Source organism: Geotrypetes seraphini, chromosome 2 (assembly GCF_902459505.1).
Source record: "Geotrypetes seraphini chromosome 2, aGeoSer1.1, whole genome shotgun sequence".
Lineage (NCBI taxonomy): Eukaryota > Metazoa > Chordata > Amphibia > Gymnophiona > Dermophiidae > Geotrypetes > Geotrypetes seraphini.
In genome coordinates, this window is record NC_047085.1 from 159,937,339 (window position 1) to 159,964,379 (window position 27,041).

General features: G+C 44.5%; 1 protein-coding gene across 2 annotated transcripts in view; it reads right to left on the reverse strand.

The window, feature by feature from the left end:
• Positions 1 to 27,041, reverse strand: part of FAM210A (family with sequence similarity 210 member A) — a 58,508-nt gene that overhangs the window by 15,943 nt on the left and 15,524 nt on the right. For both annotated transcript variants that reach the window (XM_033934159.1, XM_033934160.1), the window contains exon 2: positions 17,921 to 18,431. In XM_033934159.1, coding sequence (XP_033790050.1) covers positions 17,921 to 18,402 — 482 coding nt within the window. In that variant the 5' untranslated portion in view covers positions 18,403 to 18,431. The remainder of the gene's footprint in view (positions 1 to 17,920; positions 18,432 to 27,041) is intronic.

Here is a 27,041-nt window from a genome sequence, read left to right on the forward strand (position 1 = left end):
TGAACAGACCCAGTTTTCCAAGGCGCTCTTTATAGCTCAAATTATTCATTCCTTTTACTAGTTTCGTGGCTCGCCTCTATACCCTCTCCAGCAGGGTTATATCCTTCTTTAGGTATGGAGACCAGTGTTGGATACAGTATTCCAAGTGTGGTTTGACCATTGCTCTGTAAAGCGGCAAAATGACGTCCGCCGATCTACTCGTGATTCCCTTCTTTATCATGCCCAACATCCTGTTTGCCTTCTTTGCCGCCGCCGTGCATTGAGCAGACGGCTTAAGGGTCCTGTCTATTAGTACCCCCAGGTCCCTTTCTTGTTCGCTTTTGCCCAATGTTACACCTAACATTTTATATCCATGTTCCTTGTTTTTCCTACCCAGGTGCATCACTTTGCATTTTTCTATGTTGAACTTCATCTGCCACTTTTCCACCCATTTCTCCAGTTGGTTCAAATCCTTCTGGAGATCCTCGCTGTCCTTTTGTGACCCAACTGCCCGACATAGTATTGTGTCATCTGCAAACTTGATTATATTACTTTTGTTCCCTCATCCAGGTCATTTATGAAGATATTGAATAAGATGGGCTCAAGAACCGAGCCCTGGGGTACGGCGCTTGTTACCTTCTCCCAGTCCGAGAAATTCCCATTTATGCTTACCCTGCTTTCATTGTATGCTAATAGATCTCACGCATATTCATTGGGGAAATCCTCAAAACCCGACTGGATTGCGGCCCTCAAGGAGGGACTTTGACACCCCTGAAGTAAGCTAATAAAATGATAATTTCAAGCATGCCGACCCTGCATGTTCATTGGAGGAAGACAGACAGATGTGTACAAAAGTTTCTGCAGTGAAGGAAGCTCACCATGCGCATGTTTGAACAAAATGAAAGTGCCAGCACAGACAGCCCCATACACATTATTCCTGGTAGTATGGTTCCTGGAAAAGTCCGTGAACCGCAAAATGACAAAATGCTGTGCCTATGGGAAAATAGAAGTTAGGGTCCAGCAGAACATTTTGCACCTCAATGGATCCTATAGGAAAAATAAGGTAAGGTTCCTGCACGAGTCAGCCATTTGACAAAAACCTTAATAGAACATTTAGGTCAAACTTATTTTTATTTGTAGCATTGCTTAATAGAAGTAACATTCTTAAAACAAAATAATTGCACACAACCATGCTAGAAAATAAATGCATTGTATTGCACTACCATAGTACCGTATTTCCCCGCATATAGGCCACCCCAGTGTATAGGCCGCACAAATGCCTATACAGTGTTTTCCCGGTCTTTCGTGGTCGGCAGTTCCGGTCATTCGCGGTATTTTCTGACTGCAAACCACTGTTTTGACACGCAGCTCCTCAATGGTAAGGCACGACTTAGAACAGAAGAGGCGGTCAGAGCATACAGCGAGTGATTTCCTGCACTTGCCGGCGCTCCGGCTGCTCTCTCCTGCCTCTCCCGCTGCCCTCTCCAGTCTCCCCCATGAAAAAACATATTTGTAGGTTTTCAAGATTCGCGGGGGTTCCTGGAACGGAACCCCTGTGAATATTGGGGGAGTACCGTACATGTTTTAAAACTGGTAGATAAGCCACCCCATTGTATTAGCCACCGCTTATCTACCACTAACTGGGGTGGCCTAAAAGTGGGGCAGCCTACACAATTAAAAAAAAAAAAATCATCCTCCCCTCTTACCTCCCTCGCTGGACTTGCTGCTCCTCAAATTGCGGCGGTGCAGGGCAGGAGAGATCTTTTCTGTCTCCAGCCCTGCCCTGCTTCCTGCGTGCCTTTGCCGTCAGTTCTCGTGAGTCTGATGCTGCAGTTTTCTTCATAATAAAAGCTTAATTGCCAAGCATTCAATAAGTCATTCAGTTTTTGTGGATCTCCTCATATGTAGTCTATTCCCTATGGGGAATCCACTCTGTTGCAGTTCATGTCTCTGCAAAAATGCAAATTTTTCTTTCTAACCTCTTGGTAATATTGTTTAAAAATAGATTCTATTGGATATATCTTAAGACCAAATCCAAAGGCACACTATTACCTACTTCTCTCAGAGTGAATTTCATTACTGTATTTCCCTGCATATAGGCCACCCTTCTGCTTAGGCCTCCCCCATGTATAGGCAACAGAAAAGGGCGGCCTATGTTTAAAAACCGGAAGATAAGCCGCCCCGTGGTATTAGCCATGACTTAACTTCCAGTACCTCCCCCTGCCTTTTTCAATCTTATTCTCGTCCCCCCCGTACCTTTGTCGGAGCCCCCTCACTCAGTGCGCGTCTCGGGTCTCCAGTGGTGCACGGCAGGCAGCCACGATTACGCCAACATCTGGCCTGCACCCACACCTCTTGCTGAATGGCCATCAGCTCTCGTGGGATTCACGAGAACTAATGTCAGCAACTTAGCAAGTGGTGTGGGTGCAGGCCAGATGCTGAAGAGATCACTGCTGCCTGCTCTGCACCACTGGAGATTTGAGCCATGCACCATCTAGCGACGGGGCTCCAAAAAAGGTATGGGAGGAGGGGGGATGATTTAAAATTGCTGCATAGGCTGCCTCATTTAACTAGGCCTTGCCCCATACATGGGTTTGTAAAACCGATGTATAGGCCGCGGTCTCTATATGGGGAAATACGGTAACCATTACCCTCTGTCAACTGTTCGTAAACAAGTTCTAATTCATTTCACCAACTTAGGATCTATTCCCAGGCTGCTCAGTTTACTCAGGAGCTTCCTAGGAGCAATAGTATTAAAAGGCTTTGCCGACAGCCAAGTGGATCATATCGAGCATGGTGTACACAATTCTACTAAACATATTCTCTGAGCTCCTGTAATAGCTTGGGATGTATCTCATCTAGTCCTATGGCTTTGTCCACCTTAAGTTTTAAAAGTTTATTTCAAATTTTTTTTGAATTTTCTTCCATTACATCAACTCTCAAGACAATGTATTTAAAAAAAAAAAAAAAAAAATTAAAAATTCAGTGTATGAATGCAAAACAAGTGGAGGGATGGGAATTTTTGATATGACAACCAAATCCGAGTTTGGAAATTTTGTGGAACATGCACAAAAATCCAATAGTGAACATGATGTTTTGTTTCAAAAATGGCTATTTCTCAGTTGTGCTTGACTCCACAGGTGACCCTTGAGGAGAGGAATGCTGGCCTAGTGCCTAACCCTCAGTAAGCCTGGTTCTAAAAGAGAGTTTGTAGAGGATCTACATTAAAGATAGATTTCACAGCAACCTGTGAACTACCGTCTGCTTTGTTTTTTTTCTTCCAGGTGCAAGTACTTCTGTACCACAGTATGGCTGGGAAACATTATTATCACCAAAGCTGCTGCACAGGTTACAACTTTTGTCTCTGTGCAGACAGAAAATGTTACCCAGGCAGAGGGAGTAGTTCCATGTACAAGCTGTCTTCAGATTGAATCCCTCATGAAGGAAGTATAAGAACTGAGAGAGGAGGTGGCAAGACTGAGAAGTGTCCTTGAGAATGAGAGGTACATCGATGAAATATTTCATGAAGAGTCAAAGATTTCCAGCAGTGGGGAAGAAGAGGCTATGCTGAAGGAAGGCAGCTGGACTCAGATTACAGAACACTGTAAGATTGGTAGTGTGACTCCCCTCGTCCTTGAACTGAAGAACCGGTATGCTGTCCTGGAAGTGGAAGAGATGAGAGCATCCAAAGGAGAGGAAGGACCAAAGCTTGAGATCCCCAAAATTACTGGATCTGTGATCACTAGGAGGCGTAAGGTAGTGGTAGTTGGCGATTCCCTTCAGAGGGGTACAGAAGCATCCATCTGCAGACCAGACATGTCATGACAGGTATGCTGTCTGCCTGGTGCCAAAATCCAAGATGTTATGATGAGCTTGCCGAGACTCATCAAGCCTGATGACTACTATTCGATGCTGCTCATCCACATTGGCACTAACGATGCTACCGGGTACCTTTGCAAACATGTCAAATATGATTCTGTGGCAATGTAAGAGAAGGTGAAGCAGTCAGGTGCCATAGGTGGTATTCTCATCCATCCTCCCTGTTCCAGAAGTTGGTAATGGAACCCACGTAGGATTGGGTCATACTGGACTTAGTTCTTACAAATGGGGAAAGGGTTTCTGAGAGGTGTTGGAGAGGAAAACAGTGACAGAGTTCAAAGAAGCATGGGATGAACACAGGATCTAGAATCAGAAAATAATAGTAAATATTGAATAACTAAGGCCAGTATTGGGCAGACTTGCAAGGTATGTGTCTGTATATGGCCTTTTGGTTGAGGATGGGCTGGGGAGGGCTTCAATGGCTGGGAGGATGTAGATGGGCTGGAGTGAGCTTTGTGGAGACTTCAGCAGTTGGAACCCAAGCACAGTACTAGAAATAGCTAAGAAGAAAAAAGGGTAACTAACTCTGATACAATGGTGTTTCCAAATTTATATTATATTCCTCAAAAAAAGAAGCTCCCAGCTGGAAAGGGGAATCGATCAATTAACAAATATTTATTTTGACTTAACTAATTTCTTGGAGGACTCCCAGGACACAATTCCAACACGTGCTACTCCCTTAATTTCTTGTCTAAATGAATTAAATAAAACTCTTATGAAACTATTTTAGAAATAGAGAGAAAAAATTATGTGGAGATAAAGTTTTGATGTTCTCTGATGTTTCAAGAGCTACACAGCTAAAGAGGAAAGCCTTTTTGGCTTTGAAACCTAAAGCTATTGAGTTGGGAGCTACTTATTTTCTTAAATTCCCTTGCAAATGTCTTCTGCACATCCAAGATAAAGATTATGGGCTCCTTTTACAAAGGTGCGTTAGGGCCTTAATGCGCGGAATAGCGCACGCTAGCCGCTACTGCCTCCTCTTGAGCAGGCGGTAGTTTTTGGAGTAGCGCGCGCTAATCCAGTGCGTGCGCGAAAAACACTAGCGCACCTTTGTAAAAGGAGCCCTATGTATTCTGGGACCCATTACAATTAGACTCTTTTCTTCAGGGTAGTAAAGCCTAGTTGATTTCGGGGGTTCAGATAAGGGGGTCTTAGTATACGATACCACTCTTTGATAGTAAGGAAAATAAAGGGAAGGTTGGTAGTCTTTTCTCCTCCCATATTGTTTTTCTTTTGATTTCCATAATATCTTTAATTTGAATTTAATGAATGTTTCCTCCCATAATTGGTGGGCTAGATGGATTTCTTATTGTTTAGGTACTTTAAAATTTTACTGTAATTTCCTTATTATTATGTTTAAGTAATCCATGTCTTTACTTTGTTTAACATTATAAGAATTATTTTCAATTAAAAAAATAAAAAAATTTTTTAAAAATTTAAATTGAATTAGGTTGGGCAGACTAAATGGACCATTCGGGTCTTTATCTGCCTCATCTACTATGTTATAGTGAGTGATCTGGCATCCAGTGATGGCTGCATGGTATGGTTTAATATTAAGATATGTATAGAGAAGGCTCATTCAAAAGCAGAGGTTCTACACTTTAAAAAAAAAAACACACCTAACTTTGTTCGGATGGGGGGTTTACGTCAAGGAATTATTGTTTGGATGGGAATGTCTGGAAGGAGTGGAAATGCTGTGGGCAAAACTGAAAGGCGCGATTGTAAGGGCGACAGACCTTTTTGTGAGGCAAGTAAGTAAAAGTAAGAGGAAAAGGAGGCCACTTTGGTTCTCAAAAGTAGTAGCAGAAAAGGTAAGGAATAAGAGGTACAAAAGATCGCAGAAAGAGGAAGACAGGCAAAAATAACCAGAAAAGTTGAGAGGCTGGTTGTGTAGTCAGGAAAGCAAAGATGTAATGGAAGAAAAAAAAAAAATATAGCTGACATAGTAAAATGGGGAGACAAGACATTTTTTAGATATATTAGTGATAGGTAGAAGTACAAAAGTAGCATTGTGAGACTCAAAGGTGAAGGGGAGGAATATGTAGAAGCTGATAAAGAAACGGCCGAATTGCTTAACAAATATTTCTGTTCTGTGTTTATGGCTGAAGCACCGGGAGCAGGACTTGAGAAAACAAATGTGAATAGGGATGGAGGAGTAATAGACCCCGATTGATTTTCAGAGGGTTGTGTTCATGAGGAGCTAGTTAAAAGAAAAGTAGACACAGCGATGGGGCCGGATGGTGTACATCCTAGGGTGCTGAAGGAAATTAGGGAACTTCTGGCGGCTCCGCTAACTGACCTTTTCAATGAGTCTGGAGTGGTACCAGAGGACTGGAGAAGGGCGGATGTGGTCCCTCTCCATATAAGTGGAAGTAAGGAAGAAGTAGGGAATTACAGGCCGGTAAGTCTGACTTCTGTGGTAAGCAAATTAATGGAAATGCTTTTAAAACAAAGAATGGTCAAATTTCTGGAAATGCTTTTAAAACAAAGAATGGTCAAATTTCTGTAATCCTGTGGATTACAGGACTGGAGGCAACATCGATTCACTAGAGGTAGGTCTTGTAAGACAAATCTGATCAATTTCTTTGACTGGGTGACCAGAGAAACAGATAGAGGATGTGCGCTAGATATGGTGTATTTAAATTTTAGCAAAGCCTTCGACAGTGTTCCACACAGACATCTATTAAATAAACTGAGTGCCCTCGGGATGGGTCCCAAAGTGATGGGCTGGGTGAAGAACTGGTTGAGTGGAAGGTGACAGAGGATAGTGATCAATGGAGATTGCTCTGAGGAAAGGGATGTTACCAGTGATATGCTTCAAGGTTCTGTTCTTGGGCCTGTTCTTTTTAACATTTTTATAAACAAAATTGCTGAAGGGTTGTTGGGTAAGATTTGCCTTTTTGCAGATGATACCAAAATCAGAAATAGAGTAGACACGCCGGATGATGTGAATAACATGAAGACCTGGTGAAGCTTGAAGAATGGTCTGAAATTTTAATGCTAAGAAATGCAAGGTCATGCATTTGGGCTGCAAAAACACGAGGGAACGATACAGTTTAGAGGGTAAAGAACTTATGTGCACGACAGAAGAGCGGGACTTGGGTATGATTGTATGTGATGATCTTAAGGTGGCCAAACAGGTTGAAAAGGTGATGGCAAAAGCTAGAAGGATGTTAGGTTGCATAGGGAGAGGTATGGGCAGTAGGAAAAAGGAGGTATTGATGCCCCTGTATAAGACTTTGGTGAGACCTCATTTAGAATAGTGTGTACAATTCTGGAGGCTGCACCTTCCAAAAGATTATAAAAAGGATGGAGTCGGTCCAGAGGAAGGCTACTAAAATGGTGTGTGGTCTTTGTCATAAGACGTATGGGGACACACTTAAAGTTCTCAATCTGTATACTTTGGAGGAAAGGCGGGAGAGGGGAGATATGATAGAGATGTTTAAATACCTACGTAATGTAAATGCGCATGAGTTGAGTCTCTTTAATTTGAAAGGAAACTGCAATGAAAGGGTATAGGATGAAGTTAAGAGGTGCTTGGTTAGTTATTTACAGAAAGAGTAGTAGATGCATGGAACAGTCTCCCAGAAGAGTTGGTGGAGACAGAGTCTTAGAGAAGAGAAGATAAAGATAATGGTTACTGCGGATGGGCAGACTAGATGGACCTTTTGGCCTTTATCTGCCATCATGTTTCTATGTTTAACCATTTTTGAAACAAACAAGTTCAAAAGAAAAATGCATCAAAACAAGCCATTGGGACATAGGTAGGGACAGCATTTTTAGTACACTGGCCACACATATATATCCCAGTAGAGCTCTAAGGGGAAATGCAGTGAACTTCACATAGCAAGGCCCAGGTACATATTTCAAAGAGCAAACACAAATGAAGGACCACCAGTGTTCCTTGTAGTACGAAAGCAGAAAGAGGAACACAGTCTCTGGATGTCCAGGAAAAATAATTTGAAACAAACAGATTAAAAACAAAATAAAAAGCAACCTCTGGATAAATTAGGTACAGATGTCACTGATGGTAGAGAATGACACGGTGACAGAATTCATCACCATTCCCGTCTCCACAGATAACTGCTGGAAACCATCCTGTGTCATTCTTTAGTGTCTATCTCAGCCTCAGTCCTTTTACACCAGCATTCAGTGGTTGTACCCATTCATACTCCGATTCTTCCCTCTCTCTTTAAAAAATGACATGGAGATGGTTTCCTGCAATTATTCGCAGGGATGGGAACGGTGATGAATTTTGTCACCATGTCATTCTCTGATGGTACATACTTCTTGAGAGTTGAGTTCCCCTCCTGTACAGGCACAGAAGTCTTCTCGTGAAGAATCGTGATGAGGGCATCCACATTAAGTATTTCCAGTACCTCTCCAAAATCCCCCATCTGTGGTCATCCACTCTACCAGTATCAGGCAGAAAATAAGCCTAACCCAGCCTTAAAAGAAGTCCGGGAAGCTTAATTATGTAATGGAATAGAGTCAGCTCTGCAGGCAGTTCCCACTATTGCACCCCACCCCCGAGCTCTACATTTTTAGGGGGATGAGGTTCGGCAGAAGATCACCTCAAAGAAATCTAACAGTTGCCTGAATTTAAAAGGGCCTGGGATAGCATGTAGGATCTCGGAAAGAGAAAGAGATAATGGTTACTGCAAATGGGCAGACATGATGGGTCATTTGGCCTTTATCTGCCATGTTTCTATGTTTCTTATATCCCTCAGGGATCATCTCACTCACCACTGGTCGCCGTACATGAAGAAGCACACAGTATTACTCGAAAGGGTCCAGTGAAGAACGACTAAGATGGTTAAGGGGCTGGAGGAGTTGCCATACAGTGAGAGATTGGAGAAACTGGGCCTCTTCTCCCTTGAAAAGGGGAGACTGAGAGGGGACATGATCGAAACATTCAAGATACTGAAGGGAATAGACTTGGTAGATAAGGACAGGTTATTCACCCTCTCCAAGGTAGGGAGAACGAGAAGGCACTCTCTAAAATTGAAAGGGGATAGATTCCGTACGAACGTAAGGAAGTTCTTCTTCACCCAGAGAGTGGTAGAAAACTGGAACGCTGTTCCGGAGTCTGTGATAGGGGAAAACACCCTCCAGGGATTCAAAATAAAGTTAGACAAGTTTCTGCTGAACCAGAACGTACGCAGGTAGGGCTAGTCTCAGTTAGGGTGCTGGTCTTTGACCAGAGGGCTACCGCGTGAGCAGACTGCTGGCATAATGGACCACTGGTCTGACCCAACAGGAACAATTCTTATGTTCACTGCTCTTTAATATCTTTCTCTGACCGCTAAAAAGAGATTAGGTTCTTACATTGATAATATCTTTTCCAGTAGTAAGGGATGGTATGCTGAACCAAGGGTATTCCATCCACTCCCATGAGTCCATTGCAGGAGATACTGATCACCATTTTCAGCACCTCCTCCTTCTCCTTACCATCTGCTGCCCCCAGTTAGTTTTAAAGCAGGCAACAACTCTACAGAAGATAAAAGGAGAACGGGAAAATCCTTCCCCCCCAAACAGGAACTTGATCTGCTCACACAAAAGAGAACAATGCTCATAGACATGCCAAGGAGAAGAAGGGAACAAAGGCAACAATCCTTACCAACAATAAGCCATATGGAACTCAGGAGAAAATCCCCATTGAACTATATACATGCAATATACAATGTCTTCAAATTAACAATAGCAGGCAGAACGTTCAGGAGATGCAACCTTCAGGCAGCAAACAGTCCAGGCAGGTGCATAGACTATCAGTGGGGTGTTTAGTATACCATCCTTATCTACTGTAAATGATATTATTAAGGTAAGAACCTAACCTCTTTTTCTAGCGCAATAGGGTGGTATACAGAACCAAGGAACATACCTAAAAAGTCCCAGAAACCCAGAGTGATAGACAAGCCTGCCCGCAAAATAGAGGCTCCAAACGAGGAGTCTCCTGTGCCATCACGTCCACCCAATAAAATTTGGTGAAAGTGTGAAGCGACGACCAAGTTGCAGCTCGACAAAATCTCATCCAGTGGAATTGTTCTAGATTCAGTCCAAGAAAAGGCAACCCCTCTTGTCGAATGCACTCAAAGAACTAAAGGAGGCTGCTTTCCGCAGACAATGTAAGATGACAAAATATCTGACTTAATCCATCTTGAAATGGTAGCTTTGGAAGCCAGCCTCCCCTTCTTTGTTGAATTTGTCAAAACGAAGAGATGTCAGATGAAAATCATAACTTCCAGATATCACAAGATAGCCCTCTAGATATCCAACACCTTCTTGTTGATATGGAATGCTGAATCACCTTTAGCAAGAAATAAGGGACAGTCTGCAAGGAAACCCCCACATTCGTGATACAGAGGTAAGGATCCCTGCAGAAGGCTTACAATTCTGAGACAAATCTAGCAGCAGTAATGGCTACTGAAAAAACCAACTTGATAGTCAGGTCCACGAGAGTAGTCTCCTATAAGAGCTTGAAGGTAGGCTTTGAGAGTCCCACCAACACATTGTTAAGGTTCCAGGAAGGACAGAGAGCTAGATGTGCTAAAACTGCTTGTTAAAGAATGTGTGGGTCTCTGTGGGGCAATTTTTTGGCTGATTTCTAAATGACAAATCATTGTTTAAATGGCTCCCCATGCAAATGAGTTTTGAGGAGGGCAGTTGTAATCTCATCCAATAGCTTGCTTAGAATCTGGCTCTCAAACATGCACAGAGCTGGTTTGGGAAAGCCTGAACAACTGAGTGGCTGGGGAAGCCCCAAACCAACCTCCTGCCACTCAACTGTTCGGGGCTTTTGCCTTTTTTTTTTTTTTAAATGGCACAGATTTTTTTTTTTAATGAAGGCAGATATTTTGCATGTAATTGATGCAAAATATCTGTCCCATAAAAAAAGCAGAGTCGAGCCCCTCCCCCCCACACACAACCCCCAGAATAAAAATAGAGAGGCAGGAGGGATGCCCACTCCCTCCTGCCACCGGATGACCCCCCTCCCAACAGAACTGACCCCCCCCCCCATGTCAGGATACCCCTCCCCTCTCCTTCCCCCTGTACTTTACAAAAAATTGTTAGGTGGAATGCCCACTCTTTCCTGCCACTGAATGCTGCTCCCCGCCCCCCTGAACCACCCCCACACCACCCAAACCACCCTGTACCTCGCAGGCTACCACTCCAAAATGGCAGGCCTTCCCCTTCCCAGTCCATCATTGGGCATCTGAAACAATCAGGGCCTAAGGCTCCTCTCCATGCATCCCAGTATGATTACCGCATTTCAAAAAAAGTTATGGCAAAATTAGAAAAGGTAGAAAGAAAAGGCGATCAAAATAATTAAAGGTTACTGAACTCTTCTCATATGAGAAAAGGCTTACAAGGATTACTTTGTAAAGAGACAGCCAAGATTTTTTTTGGGGGGAAGAGGGATTATGATAGAGAGCTATAAAATCCTAGGTGGAGTAGAACAGGTAATGTGAATCGATTATTTACTCTTTCAAAGAGAATAAAAAGACTAGGGGACAGCACACAAAGTAAGAGCAATGGCAATTTTTGTTGAGGAGAAACTGGCTCAATGGTGTTCAGCTGCAGGAACATAAGAACATAAGAAAAGCTTTCACCGGATCAGACCGAGGTCCATCCAGTCCGGTGATCCGCACACGTGACGACCCATTTAGGTACTCCTGATTGGAGACCCAGATATACCGTAGCCCTCAATATGATTTGCAAGAAGGTGTGCATTCAACTTGCGCTTGAATCCCAGAACAGTAATCTCTGTCACAACATCCTCCGGGAGAGCATTCCAAATTCCCAGCACTCGCTGTGTGAAAAAGAACTTCCTGACATTCGTCCTGAACCTGCTGCCACTCAGTTTCAGTCTGTGACCTCTTGTCCATGTCACCTCCGAAAAAAGTTAGTAATGCTTCTTCTTGGTCTATTTTATCAAATCCCTTTATTAATTTAAAAGTCTCTATTAAATCCCCTCTCAGTCTTCTCTGCTCGATGGTAAACAGTCCCAATTTCCTAAGGCGCTCTTTGTAGCTCAAATTCTCCAATCCCTTGACAAGTTTCGTGGCTCGCCTCTGTACCCTCTCCAGCAGAGTTATATCTTTCTTGAGGTATGGAGACCAGTGTTGTACACAGTGTTCCAATTGCGGTCTGACCATTGCTCTATAAAGTGGCATTATTACATCTTCCGATCTAATCATGCCCCAACATCCGGTTTGCTTTCTTCGCCGCTGCTGCGCATTGTGCCGAAGGCTTTAGAGTTCTGTCAATCAGTACCCCCAAATCTCTTTCTTGTTCGCATTTTGCTAATGTCGCCGCCAACATCTTATACTCGTGTTCTTTGGTTTTTTTTCCTAGATGCATCACCTTGCATTTGTTTATGTTAAAATTCATCTGCCACTTTGTTGCCCATGCTTCCAGCTTGTTCAAATCCTTCTGGAGTTCCTCGCAGTTCCTTTGAGAGTCAACCGCCCGACATAGTTTTGAATCGTCTGCAAACTTTATTATATTGCAAGTTGTTTCCTCTTCCAGATCGTTTACAAAAATATTGAACAAGATGGGCCCAAGAACCGAGCCCTGGGGCACGCCGCTAGTCACCCTCTCCCAGTCCGAGAATTTCCCATTTATGGTAACCCTCTGCATTCTGTTCTCCAACCACTTGCCGATCCATCTGTGCACTTCTCCTCCTACTCCATGGCTTAGTAGTTTCTTCATAAGCCTTGCATGTGGAACCTTGTCAAACGCTTTCTGGAAGTCCAAGTAAACTATGTCCACTGAATCTCCACTATCCACTTGTTTGTTCACTTTCTCAAAGAATTGTAGTAAATTTGTCAAACATGACTTCCCTTTCCTGAATCCGTGTTGACTAGCCCTTATTAGGTTGTGATCCTCCAAATGTTGTACAATGTTGTCTTTAATCAGTGTTTCAATTATCTTCCCAGGAACCGAAGTGAGGCTCACAGGTCGATAGTTTCCTGGATCACCTCTTGATCCTTTTTTGAAAATTGGGATAACATTTGCTATCCTCCAGTCTTCTGGTATTTGCCCGGTTCTAATTGACATATAACCACAGATTGTAGAAATTCACCAATTTCGACCTTAAGTTCCTTTAATACTTTCGGGTGAATTCCATCCAGTCCAGGGGATTTGTCGCTTTTCAGTTTGTCAATCTGAAAGTATATCATGTCCAACGTCACATTTACTGTTGTGAGGCTTTCTTCTATGCTTCTGGTGAATATCTTTCCTGTGTCTGGCACTGTTGAAATGTCCTCATTTGTGACGACAGAGGCAAAGAATGAATTTAACCTATCGGCAACCTGTTTATCCTCTTTAATTGACCCTTTCTTTCCTTGGTCGTCGAGAGGGCCCACTGTCTCTCTTGCTGGTTTCTTACCTTTTATATATCTAAAAAAGGGCTTGAAATGTTTGGTTTCCTGTGCTATCTTTTCTTCATAGACTTTTTTGGCGTCTCTTACCACTGACACTTTTTCTGGTCAATTTTGTGACAGTTCCAGGCTTCTAATGTTTTTTCTCGTTTCCATTTTTTAAACGAATTCCTCTTCTCCCTCACTGCATCTTTCACCTCTTTTGATAACCACGCTGGTTCTCCTTTGTTCTTCTTCCGCCTTCCTTTAGATATCTTCGGTATGTGAAGATTCTGTGCTTCTGTGATGGTGTTTTTCAGCAGAGACCATGCTTGATCAACTATTTGGTTGACAGAGTTCTTGTTGAATGGAGGTCTGCTGTGAGCTGAAACTAGCGCTCTTAGAGATTTGTTTGGAGGCAGTTCACGGGGATGAAGGGCATAGCCTTATCATTTGCAAAACCTAGTTGTTAGCTGTGATGAGTCCAATGATGGTAGTAATGGGTTAATGGACCTTCGATAGGATAAGGATGAGATTGTGATGGAAGAACGGTGGCTAGACTCTGGATGAGGGAGTCAAAAGGACTGAGTGAATTTTTTGCTGAGGTTGAGTCTGAGGTTTGTAAGATCGCTGTTGCCTGGGGCACTTTTGTGGAGGAGCCCTGGAAATAGAAGTTGGCTGGGCATAGCGTCACTTGTAAGTTAACACCTGTTATCTAGGAGGTCTAGAGGTTTAGAAGATTTAGTAGTAGAAAGAGTAGTCATACTTTGCTCGTGCTTGGTCATTTTTTGAGCTGCTTCTTTGATTTTATCTCCAAACAATTCATCCAAGAGACGAGGGATAGTTGCTAGTCAATTCTGAACATTATGGTCTAGATCAGATACTCGTAACCAGGCTTGCCGACACATGGCAACAGAGAGTGCTGAAGACTTAGAAGTGACATTAAATTTATCAAAGACTGATCTTGCCATGAATTTTCTAGTCTCAAGCAACATTGTGAGTAATATCCTGGAATTGCTCAAGTCACTGGGAATAAATTGTTCATAATTTGACAACTGCTGGACTAATTGTTTTATGCAGAAAGTCATATAAAAATTGTAACCAATGATACAACTGGTTAACAGTGTCCAGGGTATGGCCCTCTCTCCCAGGAGATGATCCTTTGAGGGCAGACACAACTAAATGATTGATGTTGTAGTTGAGGTTTGTTAAACCCTGAATCTGCCTGGACTCTGTAAAGGGAGTCTAGTTTCCTTGGTGCTACAGGAACAAGAAGAGATGTCTCCCAATTTTTAAACAAATATAGTATCTATCTTTCATTAGGTGATGAAATAGAAATTTCAAGCAACCTTTAGGAATCTGTTCAAAGTCCAAGGCATCAAACAACTCGGCTCAGATTCAGATTCCATTTTAACTGGTAGGGTTTACCCCATCTGATGGATGAATCTGGTAAAATTATAAACTCTTTGGCGGAAACCTCCTAGGTGGTAGAGAACGATCTGATGTTAAACCATAGGATTCTGGGGCAGAGAGGTCTGGATCAGAGCGAGTTGGATCCAATAGGTCTGAATCTTTAGATTAGACTGATGTCTCTTAGAAGAGCTATGACTGCAGTGTCTGGAGAACTTCTGTCCATGTCTTGGTGCCGATCTGATGCAGAGTGAGAAGTACTATGACGTCGAGGTGAACGAGACTGAATGGTATGACACCTTTGAGGTATGAAAGGTTTGGTACCAGAGTCCCTGGTGGAACAATGCTCAGGCCAATGAAGCCGAGGGAGGAATAGGGGCTGGTTGCTCTTGCAACATAAGTGCCAACTCCCTTCGGAGAAGCTCCTCGATTTGCTCCTGTAAAGATTGCACTGGCACTGCAGATGTTAATCAGTACAGTCAATGTCATCGGTGCTGCAGTGTATCAAGGTGTTGGTGACCTCGATGAGGAGGCACGCCTTTGAGGAGACACTAACTGTAGAGAAGGAGATCTTGATTAGAGAATGACACGGTGACGGTTTACCCGCGGCCACCGCATTTAAGCCGCGGGTCACCGCCGAAAACGGGGAAGAAAACTAGCAGTCGCTGCGGTGACGGGGACAAGGCCATTCACCGACCGCGGAAACGGTGAACAGGTTTGTCCCCGCGGGCCAATGTACCCCCTTCTAGGAACCGCTATTTACCTGTGTTTCACCGCTCCTCGCTCGTCTGGCCAGCAGGCCTGCCTCCGTCCAAATGAGGCGGGCCCGCCCCTCCCCTCCCCTGCCTCCCAATGGCCTCCCCTAAGATCGCCGGCAGGAGGGTACCCAACCCCTCCTGCTGAACCCCCCCCCCAATGAACCCTCCCACCCCGGAACCCCCTTAGTCTTACTTTTCAAGTTGGACCGGACAGCTCCTCGCTCGTCTGGCCAGCAGGCCTGCCTCCGTCCAAATGAGGCGGGCCCGCCCCTCCCCTCCCCTGCCTCCCAATGGCCTCCCCTAAGATCGCCGGCAGGAGGGTACCCAACCCCTCCTGCTGGACCCCCCCTCAACGAACCCTCCCACCCCGGAACCCCCTTAGTCTTACTTTTCAAGTTGGACCGGACAGCTCCTCGCTCGTCTGGCCAGCAGGCCTGCCTCCGTCCAAATGAGGCGGGCCCGCCCCTCCCCTCCCCTGCCTAACCCACAGGATCCTAGGGCCTGATTGGCCCAAGCACCTAAGGCCCCTCCTATAGCGGGAGTGGCTTTAGGTGCCTAGACCAATCAGGCCCTAGGATCCTGTGGGTTGGGCAGGGTAGGGGCGGGCCCGCCTCATTTGGACGGAGGCAGGCCTGCTGGCCAGACGAGCGAGGAGCTGTCCGGTCCAACTTGAAAAGTAAGACTAAGGGGGTTCCGGGGTGGGAGGGTTCGTTGGGGGGGGGTCCAGCAGGAGGGGTTGGGTACCCTCCTGCCGGCGATCTTAGGGGAGGCCATTGGGAGGCAGGGGAGGGGAGGGGAGGGGCGGGCCCGCCTCATTTGGACGGAGGCAGGCCTGCTGGCCAGACGAGCGAGGAGCTGTCCGGTCCAACTTGAAAAGTAAGACTAAGGGGGTTCCGGGGTGGGAGGGTTCGTTGGGGGGGGGGTCCAGCAGGAGGGGTTGGGTACCCTCCTGCCGGCGATCTTAGGGGAGGCCATTGGGAGGACCGGCAGGAGGGGTTGGGTACCCTTCTGCTGCGATTGTCGGGAGGGCCGTTGGGGGGGTCTACATGAGGGGTTGGGTGCCCTCCTGCCGTGATCGCTGGGGGGAGGGGAGACTTGCAGCCGTAGCAGCATTTAAAGTACATGTCGTGTTTGTTTTTGCATTGCTAGCCCCAGGGGTGGTGGAAGATTAGTGATTGAAAAACTGTATAAAAAATAACTATTTTAAATTTAGTGATCAAAATGTGTCAGTTTTGAGAATTTTTATTAATTAATTTTTTCTCTGCGTGTTTTGTTTTTGTATAGTTATTAACTAATATTTAACTAAGTTTTAAAGTTTTAAAGAATGTTTCCTTTATACGTAAATAAAGAAAAGTGAATGGGATTGCAGTGGCGGTGACGGGGCGGTGAATGGGATGGCAGTGGCGGTGACGGGGCGGTGAAGAGGATGGTGAGACGGGGACGGGGCGGTGACGGGGTTGGTGAGACGGGGACGGGGCGGTGACGGGGATGGTGAGACGGGGACGGGGCGGTGACGGGGACCAATTTTTTCACCGTGTCATTCTCTAATCTTGATCTCTTGCATCTGCATTTGACATGCATCAACTTACTCAATGCTTGAGAAGATGTACAAGTGGATAGTGAAGTGTGAGTATTTTTAGGAGGCGAAGTCGATGGTACTGTCAGAGCTTAACACCAAGTGACAGTGAAGACATGGTTGATGTTGGAGTGAACCCGAAAGGTTTTTCTTGTTGCAGGATCTTGGCCTTCAGAGAATGCTTCTGGAGAGTAGAACAGCAGACACACAAATCCACCCGAAGCCCAGGACCAAGACACTGAAGGCCCTATTGCACCAGGTACACTTCTGAAACCTGCTGGAAGGGTTGAACATTGATGGAAAAATAGACGCAGTGAGGTTGAAGGACTCAATCGTAATGGATGTCGAGTAAACTGGAGTCCATAAAACTGTCGATGCAACCGGGCTACGAAGAGGCCAAGAGGGGCCTCAAAAATCCGGAATCCAAAATAAAAAACAAAGAATTCGAAAGGAAAATACTTAGGAAATGAAATAATGAGGAAAATAAAACTGAAAATGATGGGAAGGCAGGTAAAAAAGGGTTAGAGAACATGCACTTGGAGTTACTCCAAAACACAATTTCTTAGCTCTGTGGAAAACTAAGAACGTATGGTCCCGTGAGCCAATGTCAGGTGGTAAGGCACTCAAGCATGCACGGTACAGGCAGTCTTGAGACTTCTAAAGAACTTAAAGTGACAGAACACTTTTGCACTATCACCCATCTGAGAGAATATGCTGCCTGCTTGTCCTGGAATAATCTATAAAATTACATGGTAATACTTTTAAAATAAATGGGAGAAAATATTGGCCACCGTTGGAAGCATAATATTGGACAAGATGGACCTTTAATCTGACTGTTTAGCAATTCTTATGTTCAGTGAAACAAGGTTTTTTAAAATATCCACCCACATGTTCATATTACAGAAATTTAAGAATTATGCACCCCTCCAAAAAATACAAACTAAAGATGTTCTTACTTCATAGCTGCATAGTAAAATGATCCAAACCAAAATGCTGAGGTCACTAGGTGCACAGGAATCAATACTTTTCCATATTGCTTAAAAGTCTTTTTAAATCTCTGAACTAGACTAATTGAAGTGTCTTGCAAAGGATCAGTCTCTGTGGCACTTTGGTTGACTGTAGCTGCCTCAGGGGTTCTATCTCTAGTACTGCTTCCAGGAAATGAAGTGTCTCCTCCTGATGCTCCTCTCTGATATGGATCCTCTTGTTGGGACACAGGGCTAGCTGAAGGCTTCTTTTCCAGAGAGGCACAGATTAAAGCAGAAACATGGATCCATTGTTTCTGAGAAGCCTTCACAGCAACCATATGGCATCTTATGTGGGGCAAGACAGAATACTTTCTAAGATTTCTGCAGCAGGTCACAAAACCATTGTGAAGAGGTGCCATACATATCTTTTCACTGTGGCGACTTAATGCATGGAAGAAATTCCTCTGCATTGTGAATGATAAGTTGCAGATTATGACTCCTATGGTAAGAGAAAGAAAAACAAGTCAGAAAACATTCATCCCATCTACTTGATGTGCAATATTCTTAACTACTGTTCTTTGGCCAGAGATTGCATTTGGATTTTTCATTTTGCATTTTTTAACAACTTGTTAAAAGAAAACCAAAAAACCTCTGTGAAGTGACGATGTTCCTAAATGGACTTTATTTGAACGTGTCAAAGTTCCAAAGGTACACTGAAATCGTCCACATAAAATAATTTCAAACACATAAAAATAAATCATCCACATAAAAGCCTTAAAGGACCTAGTCCGCTAGGGATACAGGACCCAACATGGGTTGCGTTTTGACAAAAAGTCTTCTTCAGGGGTCCAATTGTGTGGTGAGCTGGAAGTGAGACACTGCTTGCATTTGCAATAGAAAGTCCATTTAGGAACATCGTCACTCCACAGAGTTTCTTTGGTTTTCTCTGGATTTTCTTCTTGGTGGATATTTTGGGGTCAATTCCTTTTGGTTTTAACAACTTGTTATTCACATGCTTAGAGCAGCATACGTAGCAGAAGTATCAAATGCCAATCAACAGAATACACACACACACACAGTTTCCTTACTGTACTACATGGTTTGGCTTACCCAGGTTAACTTGTGCTATAGTCCTGGAATGAATGGTATACTTCATATTGTGTTCAAAATTTAATGATGAACATGGGCAATAAAAAGAAGTGGAGATTGCATTATAACCTAAGTTTTACAAAACCCAGGAAAGTAAAGGTTGAATTGTAAAAATAAGCCCAGAAGAGGGTTTTAAGTCAGAAAGAAACCAGTTTGCTTTTGAGAACATGGCTCCTGCGTTGGCTCTTTTAAGCCATTCATTTCAGGAAAGTCTTAAAAGTATGCACCATTGTAACATTCAAAACGCTTGATCACAGTGAACATTCTAGGCATGGCCCTGTAACTATCAATTCTAAAAACTGACCCCAGAAGCTTTATTTTTAAAGAAAATATTTGTTTTTGAGGGATTAGGAATTGAATGATTTTGATATTTAAAAAAAAAAAAAAAAATTCAGTTTACCCACAGGATTGGGGAAGATTTTTGAAAAACGTATCCTGTCATAGTGCTGTTTTTAAAGATAGTAATGCAATTTTCTACAAAATTTCTAGTGGCCAAAATAAACCTGACATTTCTACAGAACAGCTGTGATGATCAGGTCACAATTTAAGCAGCTATCACAATTGTAGAGCTCACTGGTGAAACCCATACAGTACTAAAATAAATTTTTTAAAAAAGTGTTAGAATCTTAGAGCCCTACTTACGGAAAAATTATGTTCTTACCTGTTAATTTTCTTTCCCTTAGACGCAGCAGATGAATCCAGAGACCAATGGGATAGCCCACATTTACCAGCAGGCGGAGATAGAGAAACTGATTAACAGGTGGTCCTATTGGCTGGCACTCCTCCCGATTACCCAGTATAGTTCCTTGCCCAAGCATCCGGAACCAGCAATAGGCATAGCATGTAAAAAACTTCTTTCCCATAACAAATCTCAAATGCAACAATACACAAAACAACCTGCCACAATAACAAACTGCGAAACTTGCAAAAGAAAAAACCGAGACAATATCCAGAAAGGGTGGGGCTCTGGATTCATCTGCTGCGTCTAAGGGAAAGAAAATTAACAGGTAAGAACATAATTTTTCCTTCCCTAGCAACAGCAGCGGATGAATCCAGAGACCAATGGGATGTAGCAAAGCAATCCTCGATCTGGGTGGGAAGCAAACGCCGCCTCCGCAACAACCGAAGCACAAAACGCCCCTACCGCAAGCGCCCCCACATCCAAGCAGAAATGCGGAGAGAAAGCACTCTCGTAAGACCAAGTAGTCACAAGACAAATCTCCTCCAAGGAAAAACCCCTGGGCCGAGCCCAAGAAGTAGCCATCGCTCCGGCAGAATGGTCATGAATGTCTTTCGCCAACCGCTTCCCTGCCAGCAAGCAAGCATAAAGAATGTCCACCTGGACCCATCGAGCGATGGAGGCTTTGGACGCCGCCATATGTTTGAGGCGTCCCTGGAAGAATACAAAAAGGTGATCTAAACCAGTGGTTCCCAACCCTGTCCTGGAGGAACACCAGGCCAATTGGGTTTTCAGGCTAGCCCTAATGAATATGCATGAAGCAAATTTGCATGCCTATCACTTCCATCATATGCAAATCTCTCTCATGCATATTCATTAGAGCTAGCCTGAAAACCCGATTGGCCTGGTGTTCCTCCAGGACAGGGTTGGGAATCACTGATCTAAACAACTAAAAGTCATTAGAAACCTTGCTCACGGAGAACGCTACGCCCATTCAAAAAAGTCAGTGAAGAAACGCACGTCTCCCCATTTCTCCTCCCAGGAAGAAGGAAGGAAAAGTGAGCGGGTCATAAAAGAAAGGATGACACCTCCTGAGAAATAATTGTGGTACCGTCCGAACAGATACCCCAGATTTTGAAAATCAGAAATAGGAATCCCCGCTGAACAAGGCCTGCAACCCGGAAAACTGCAGAGCCGAAGCTATGGCCACAAGAAACCCCGTGTTCCATGGCACAAGAAGGACACAAAGCCTTCGGTAACTGCGAAGAAGCACATGAAAATTGCACTCCGGACTTTCTAATTGGTGTACAAATATACCATACTCCGTTTAAGAATTGAACTACATGAAGCTGAGAAGTAATCGAAGAGCAATATACCTGGCTCTTATAACAAACTAAGAATGGCATTAGAAGCGGAAGGGAATTGAACGCTAAGCCCCCGGCAATGCCCCTGTGCCAAAAAGGAACTCCGGAAGGATGCAAATATGGAGAAGTATCCAAGAAAGGAAAAACCTCCAAAAGGAAGCAGAAGCCACAGGCTAAGACGTCTGTAGCGCCTGGATAAGAGAAGAAACAACCTGCTTCGCATAACAGGTCAGTCATGTCTACTCAAAAGCTAGGTCGTAATACCAAAGTAGTACGAATATCCATATTGAGCGGACCCTATGTGAGCAAATCTGGAGATACCAGGAAACTTCATAGTCCAGCTGTCGAAAGACTCATCAGATCCGCATCTCAAGGATGGTGCAGCCAAGCTAGAGATTCTACAAATACTGTGCCTGGAAAGCGAGCTCGAGATGGCAAATCCAAGCTAAGATCAGCCAGGGGAAAACACTGAAAAAGGGAGAAACGAGAGGCGAGAAAGAAGCCACGCTGCTACCCCCTCTGACTCCCAGTCCCTGTGCCGGCTGAAGAAGCTAGGAAGCTTGGAATTTTGAGACGAGGCCATGAGGTCTACGCCCAGGAGATCCCGCATCCATAAAAAGAGCTGGAACGCCTGAGCCAAAATTCCCAATATCCAAGATGTAGAAGATTTCACTGCTGACTGTCCAGCGCCTCTTATTTGTACTTGCTTCCAGTGTACTTGTATTCATTGATTCTATTTTGTAACTTATCGCTGACTGTCCGGCGCCTCTTGTTGTAAACCGCCTCGAACTACCATGGCTTTGGCGGTATATAAGAAAATAAATTATTATTATTATCACTCACCTATACACCTTCTAGAGCGTACACGGCGCTGCACACATTAACATACACAAAATGGGCCATGCTCAGATGGCGCGGAGAGAAAGTCTATCCACATTCTGCATGGAGATACCAAATTAATCAATACAAAACCAAACTCAAGGAAAAACGAAAAACCTACTACTCCAATATGATAGGCAAAAAAATCCCAGACACAAAAAAGCTATTTAATCTATTAAAGAACCTCACAGATACCAAACCTTACCTCTCCACCCAAGGTATTCACCCACCAACAGCCATCCACCTAGCAGACCATTTCAAAAACAAGATCACCAATATCAGATCTACATTCATCAACACACACACCCATCTAGAAAAGATAACAACAAACCCATCAACTAGCGAAGCCATCGTAGCAGACAGAAGCTGGTCCGATTTCCCAATTCTAGTCTGGTCGGATATGAACCGACTCTACAATAAATACAGCCATGCTTCCAGTGACCTAAATAATTGCCCCACCTACATATTATCAAACGCCTCCACCACATTCAAAACCAACTTCATGCTATGGATTCAAACCACATTGACAGAAGGCCAATTCCCACAGGACCTAGGAGAGATCTTAATCACTCCAATCATAAAGGATCACAAAGGCCCAATAGATAGCCCCTCCAACTACAGACCTATCGCTTCAATACCATTGTACGTTAAAATAATAGAAGGCCTAGTGGCACAATACCTCACCGAATATCTGGAAAAACATAACCTACTCCACCCCTCACAACCAGGATTCCGAACTAACCATAGTACAGAAACACTACTTGTCACATTACTAGATACAGCCCGACAACACATCAGTAAAGGAAAAAAAATGATATCAATACAATTAGACCTCTCCGCAGCATTTGACCTAGTTGACCACACCTTATTACTACAAATTCTCGACGCCATAGGAATCTCAGGCAAGGTCTACAAATGGTTTCAGGGGTTCCTCAAATCTAGAACCTACAGGGTAAAATACAATGATATCAAATCAGAACCATGGACAAATCCCTGCGGAGTTCCACAAGGATCACCTCTCTCACCTACGCTCTTCAACCTCTTTATCTCCTCCCTAGGAGCCACTTTAGATACCCTAGATGTCACATCTTTCAGCTATGCTGATGACATCACCATAATCCTCCCATTCGACCCATCAGAGACCACCACCACAACAAAGCTAGAAACAACCTTAGACACAGTAGAAAAATGGATGATGGATCACAAACTAAAACTAAATTCTGAAAAAACAAAATTCCTTTTGCTCGAAAAAGCCCAAACTCCTACCATCACTGAACTGAAAATCAAAAATACCAAATACCCAATACAACCCGAACTAAAACTCCTAGGAGTTACGATAGACAGATGTTGCACAATGCAGCCCCAGATCAACAAAACAACCCAAAAAGCTTTTCTAACCATGAGAAATCTCCGTAAAATCAGAAAATTCTTTGACCAAGCACAATTTAGACTAATCGTCCAATCCCTAGTCTTAGGTCTGCTGGATTATTGCAACTCCCTATATCTTCCTTGTCCAGCCACTATGATAAAACAACTCCAGACCATACAAAACACCGCCCTCAGATTGATCTACTCACTCAAAAAATATGATCACATAACAACTGCCTTCTTAGACTCTCACTGGCTACCCATACAAGCACGAATCCAATTCAAATTCTACTGCCTGATATTCAAAGCATTACACGGCTCTTCCCCCTCCTATCTAAATAACCGCTTAAACCAAATCTCCACCTCAAGACACAGAAGAACATCGAACCCTTTCGCCTTCCCCCCACTCAAAGGCACACAACGCAAGAAAATGTTTGACAACCTTCTAGCAACACAAGCAGCAAAAATCAACCATTCCATCTCCAATCTTATGACAATATCAGACAACTTCAAAACATTCAGAAAAGAAATCAAAACCCTGCTTTTCAAAAAATTCATCCAAATATCTTAACCCCTCCTCTTTTACCTCCAGAAGATTCACCTACCTTCAGATAACCTTCCCCCAAATTACCCACCTTAACACCTTCCAATTAAACAAATACCATAAATAGATTGTAACCTACCCTCTCTAACTGAATTCCATATGTATTTTTCATACAGTTCTTCACTGTCAGTTTAATTTCCATCCTATAAATTCACATAGAATTTTTCTTTTTTCAACCATCTTTATTTTCTCTTCTTTATTAATTTCCAGGTACTTTAGTTAGATTGTGAGCCTTCGGGACAGTAAGGGAATTTTTTAAGTACCTTCTTACTTCTCATTTATAATCTTAATGTATATTTTCTTCAAAACGCTTAGAACCTAACGGATGTAGCGGTATATAAGAAATAAATTACATTACATTACATTCTTTTCCTGACTCATAAAATGAACTGCCAACAGAAGAGGAAGATGAGGGTCCACCCATCGAAGTAGAACCACAACATTACCCGCCAACTGAGTACAGCACCTACTGCCCAGGCTGTAGAGAAACACCCCCATCATAATACTGACTGAAAAGACCTACAGTGTCATTCCGGAAGAATTGTCTGAAGCTCCAGAAAGGTAGCCCGACCATGCTCCAGAGTAGAAGAGCGAACAAGTACTGAGTCGCCTATTAATACCAGACTCCTGGAGCTGAGGATGGAAGGTATCCAGCCCCCCAACCCGACAGCCCGGGATGTGTGGTGACCATAAGCTAGTCCAGCAAAGACCGAGGCATGCCTTTGAAAAGAGAAATCTCGGTGAGCCACCAAATCCTACAGAGCTATGCTTGAGGAGCCTACCAAAGAATTGGAGCCCTGAGATACCGGGAACCACCGGAACAAAAGCGACTGCTGAAGTGTTAGCATGGGAAAGCAAGCCGAAGTTTCCAGGGGAGTCAGCCACATGGAACCTTGAACCGGTGCAGAATCCCATACTCTTGGTCATGGTGACCGAATAAGAACGCAGACCTGAGACTGAGAAACCTCGCCCTAACCTCAGGTAAGAACACAGTTCTCTCCCATATGAATAAAACACAGCTTCCCGATATACCTGTGAGTAGTACAAGAGAAAAGAGCGCCACGCAAATTCGAAGTCATGTCTAAAGAACCGAGGAAAAGAAACCACCCCTTATCAAGGCAGGCAAATGGCCCGATCAGACGACGTCCAAATCAAGCCGCCAGACAAGAAGAAAGTAGGCAAAACGCCCGGAAGTGCCAAAAACTACTGCCCTCATGTTTTAAAATGAACGTGAAGCCTTGGGTGGCATGGGGCAAAACCGAAAGCATTGCTCCAAGAGAGGCAAGCAAACCAAGCACCAATTCGGAGACCAGTGCAAATACCGGCGATGCGATGGCCATATGGGGATATGAGAGAATACGCCTGTGAGACCGATCGCCGTAAAGAACTCCCACTAATCGACCCCAACAAGAAAACTGCAACACATCCCTGCACCTTTTGGACCGGGGGGACCAGAATTACCGCCTCGAGCACCAGGAATTCTCAAAGGGGACCCTGCACCCGCACCACCTTTGGCTGCCCAACATACAGGGAGGTGCAGAAAGAACCAGCAAAGGAATAAGAGGATGCCAGGTTGACCAGACATGCTCACATCCTCCCCCCCCTCGCTGCTAGGACATCGAAGGAGTCAGCAGACCCCTATCGAATGACACCCAGGAGGCCGGGGAACGGGCTGGATGAGAGTGGTAAGCTCTCGACGAAAGAAAACCACCTGGAGAAGACCCCAGGTTCGCAGCTTAAGAAAGATGGTAAGAAGAAGAAGAACCCGGCCAACCTGGACTATACAGCCTGGATACTGAAAAGAAGGGTCGGGACAGCTAGGAGTGAAATAACACCACTTAAGCGTCCCCCAAAACCAACTGCTCCGAAAGGGAAGACCTCACAGGAAGGCACAAACAGGATACAGTGCCCCTTGGCAAAGTCCATGAATCCGGATGTCCTAAAGAGAAGACCCCCCTCCCGAAATAGAAACATCAAGGAGAAGGCAAAATAGCCTGGGCTTCCGCCTCCAAGAGTAGCCTAGTACATGGCGTCAAGGAGACGGGAACATAGAAACATAGAAAAAAGCGGCAGAAAAGGGCTATAGCCCACCAAGTCTGCCCATTCCAAGTATCCCTCCCCCCTGAGTTTACTCCCTTAACGATCCCACATGAGTATCCCATTTTCTCTTAAACTCCGTCACGTTGCTAGCCTCTATCACCTGGAGTGGGAGTCTGTTCCAATGATCCACCACTCTTTCGGTGAAGAAGTACGTACGTAGCCGACGGCAGGAGAATAAGGTGCCACATAATCCGGAATGGCAACCTGGAAACACAGTCCTGGCGTCGCTCCAGAAATGAATAAAACTGAGCCCTGCACACTGGAAAGGGCCAGGTGCTACCAAGCCACCCCGCGCCATCAGCACCGTGCAGGTCAACCGGATACCTAGCACTCCAGTACCAGGAAAATTGTTATAGCACTACCAGATACCAGCTGCGTGGCCCCAAGGCACCAAGCAGAGGAAAACAGACACCAGGCAGAATCCTTACCATACAGCCACCCTGGGAGATAATAGGATAGGACTGAACCAAGATCCGTGAATCTCCCTGCCGCTGATCTCCCTCAGCGGCAATTTGCCTGTACCGACTCAGTGCAGGGAGAAGCTGCAACTGAGAAGCCAAGCATGGGTCTCCCACTCCAGCAACCTTAGGCACAGCCAGAAGGCTCCTCAAGAACTGCTGCTGGAGAACAACTCTCACAGGGAATCAAACTGACGTGGCAACAGCAACAGCAAATGTAACCCACAGCCGGATCAATTTGTATTACTTTTTTTTTTTTAAATAAAAAGAACAGGGAGACTGCGGGGAGCGCCGAGAGAAGTCAGCTGCCGAACCGACTCCGAGGACGCAGCGGCGCCCCCGCCAGCATCGGAGCATTAGCGCGAGCCTCCTGCTCGCTGAAAGAAACCGGCTCCGCAAACATGGCCATCCGTGCAACCGGAACCCCGCTGCGGCCCACGCCGGGTAAACGGCAGCTGTAGGGAACAGGCCAGAAACGTTAGGGCCCTCTCGACCAAGCATTAGCACA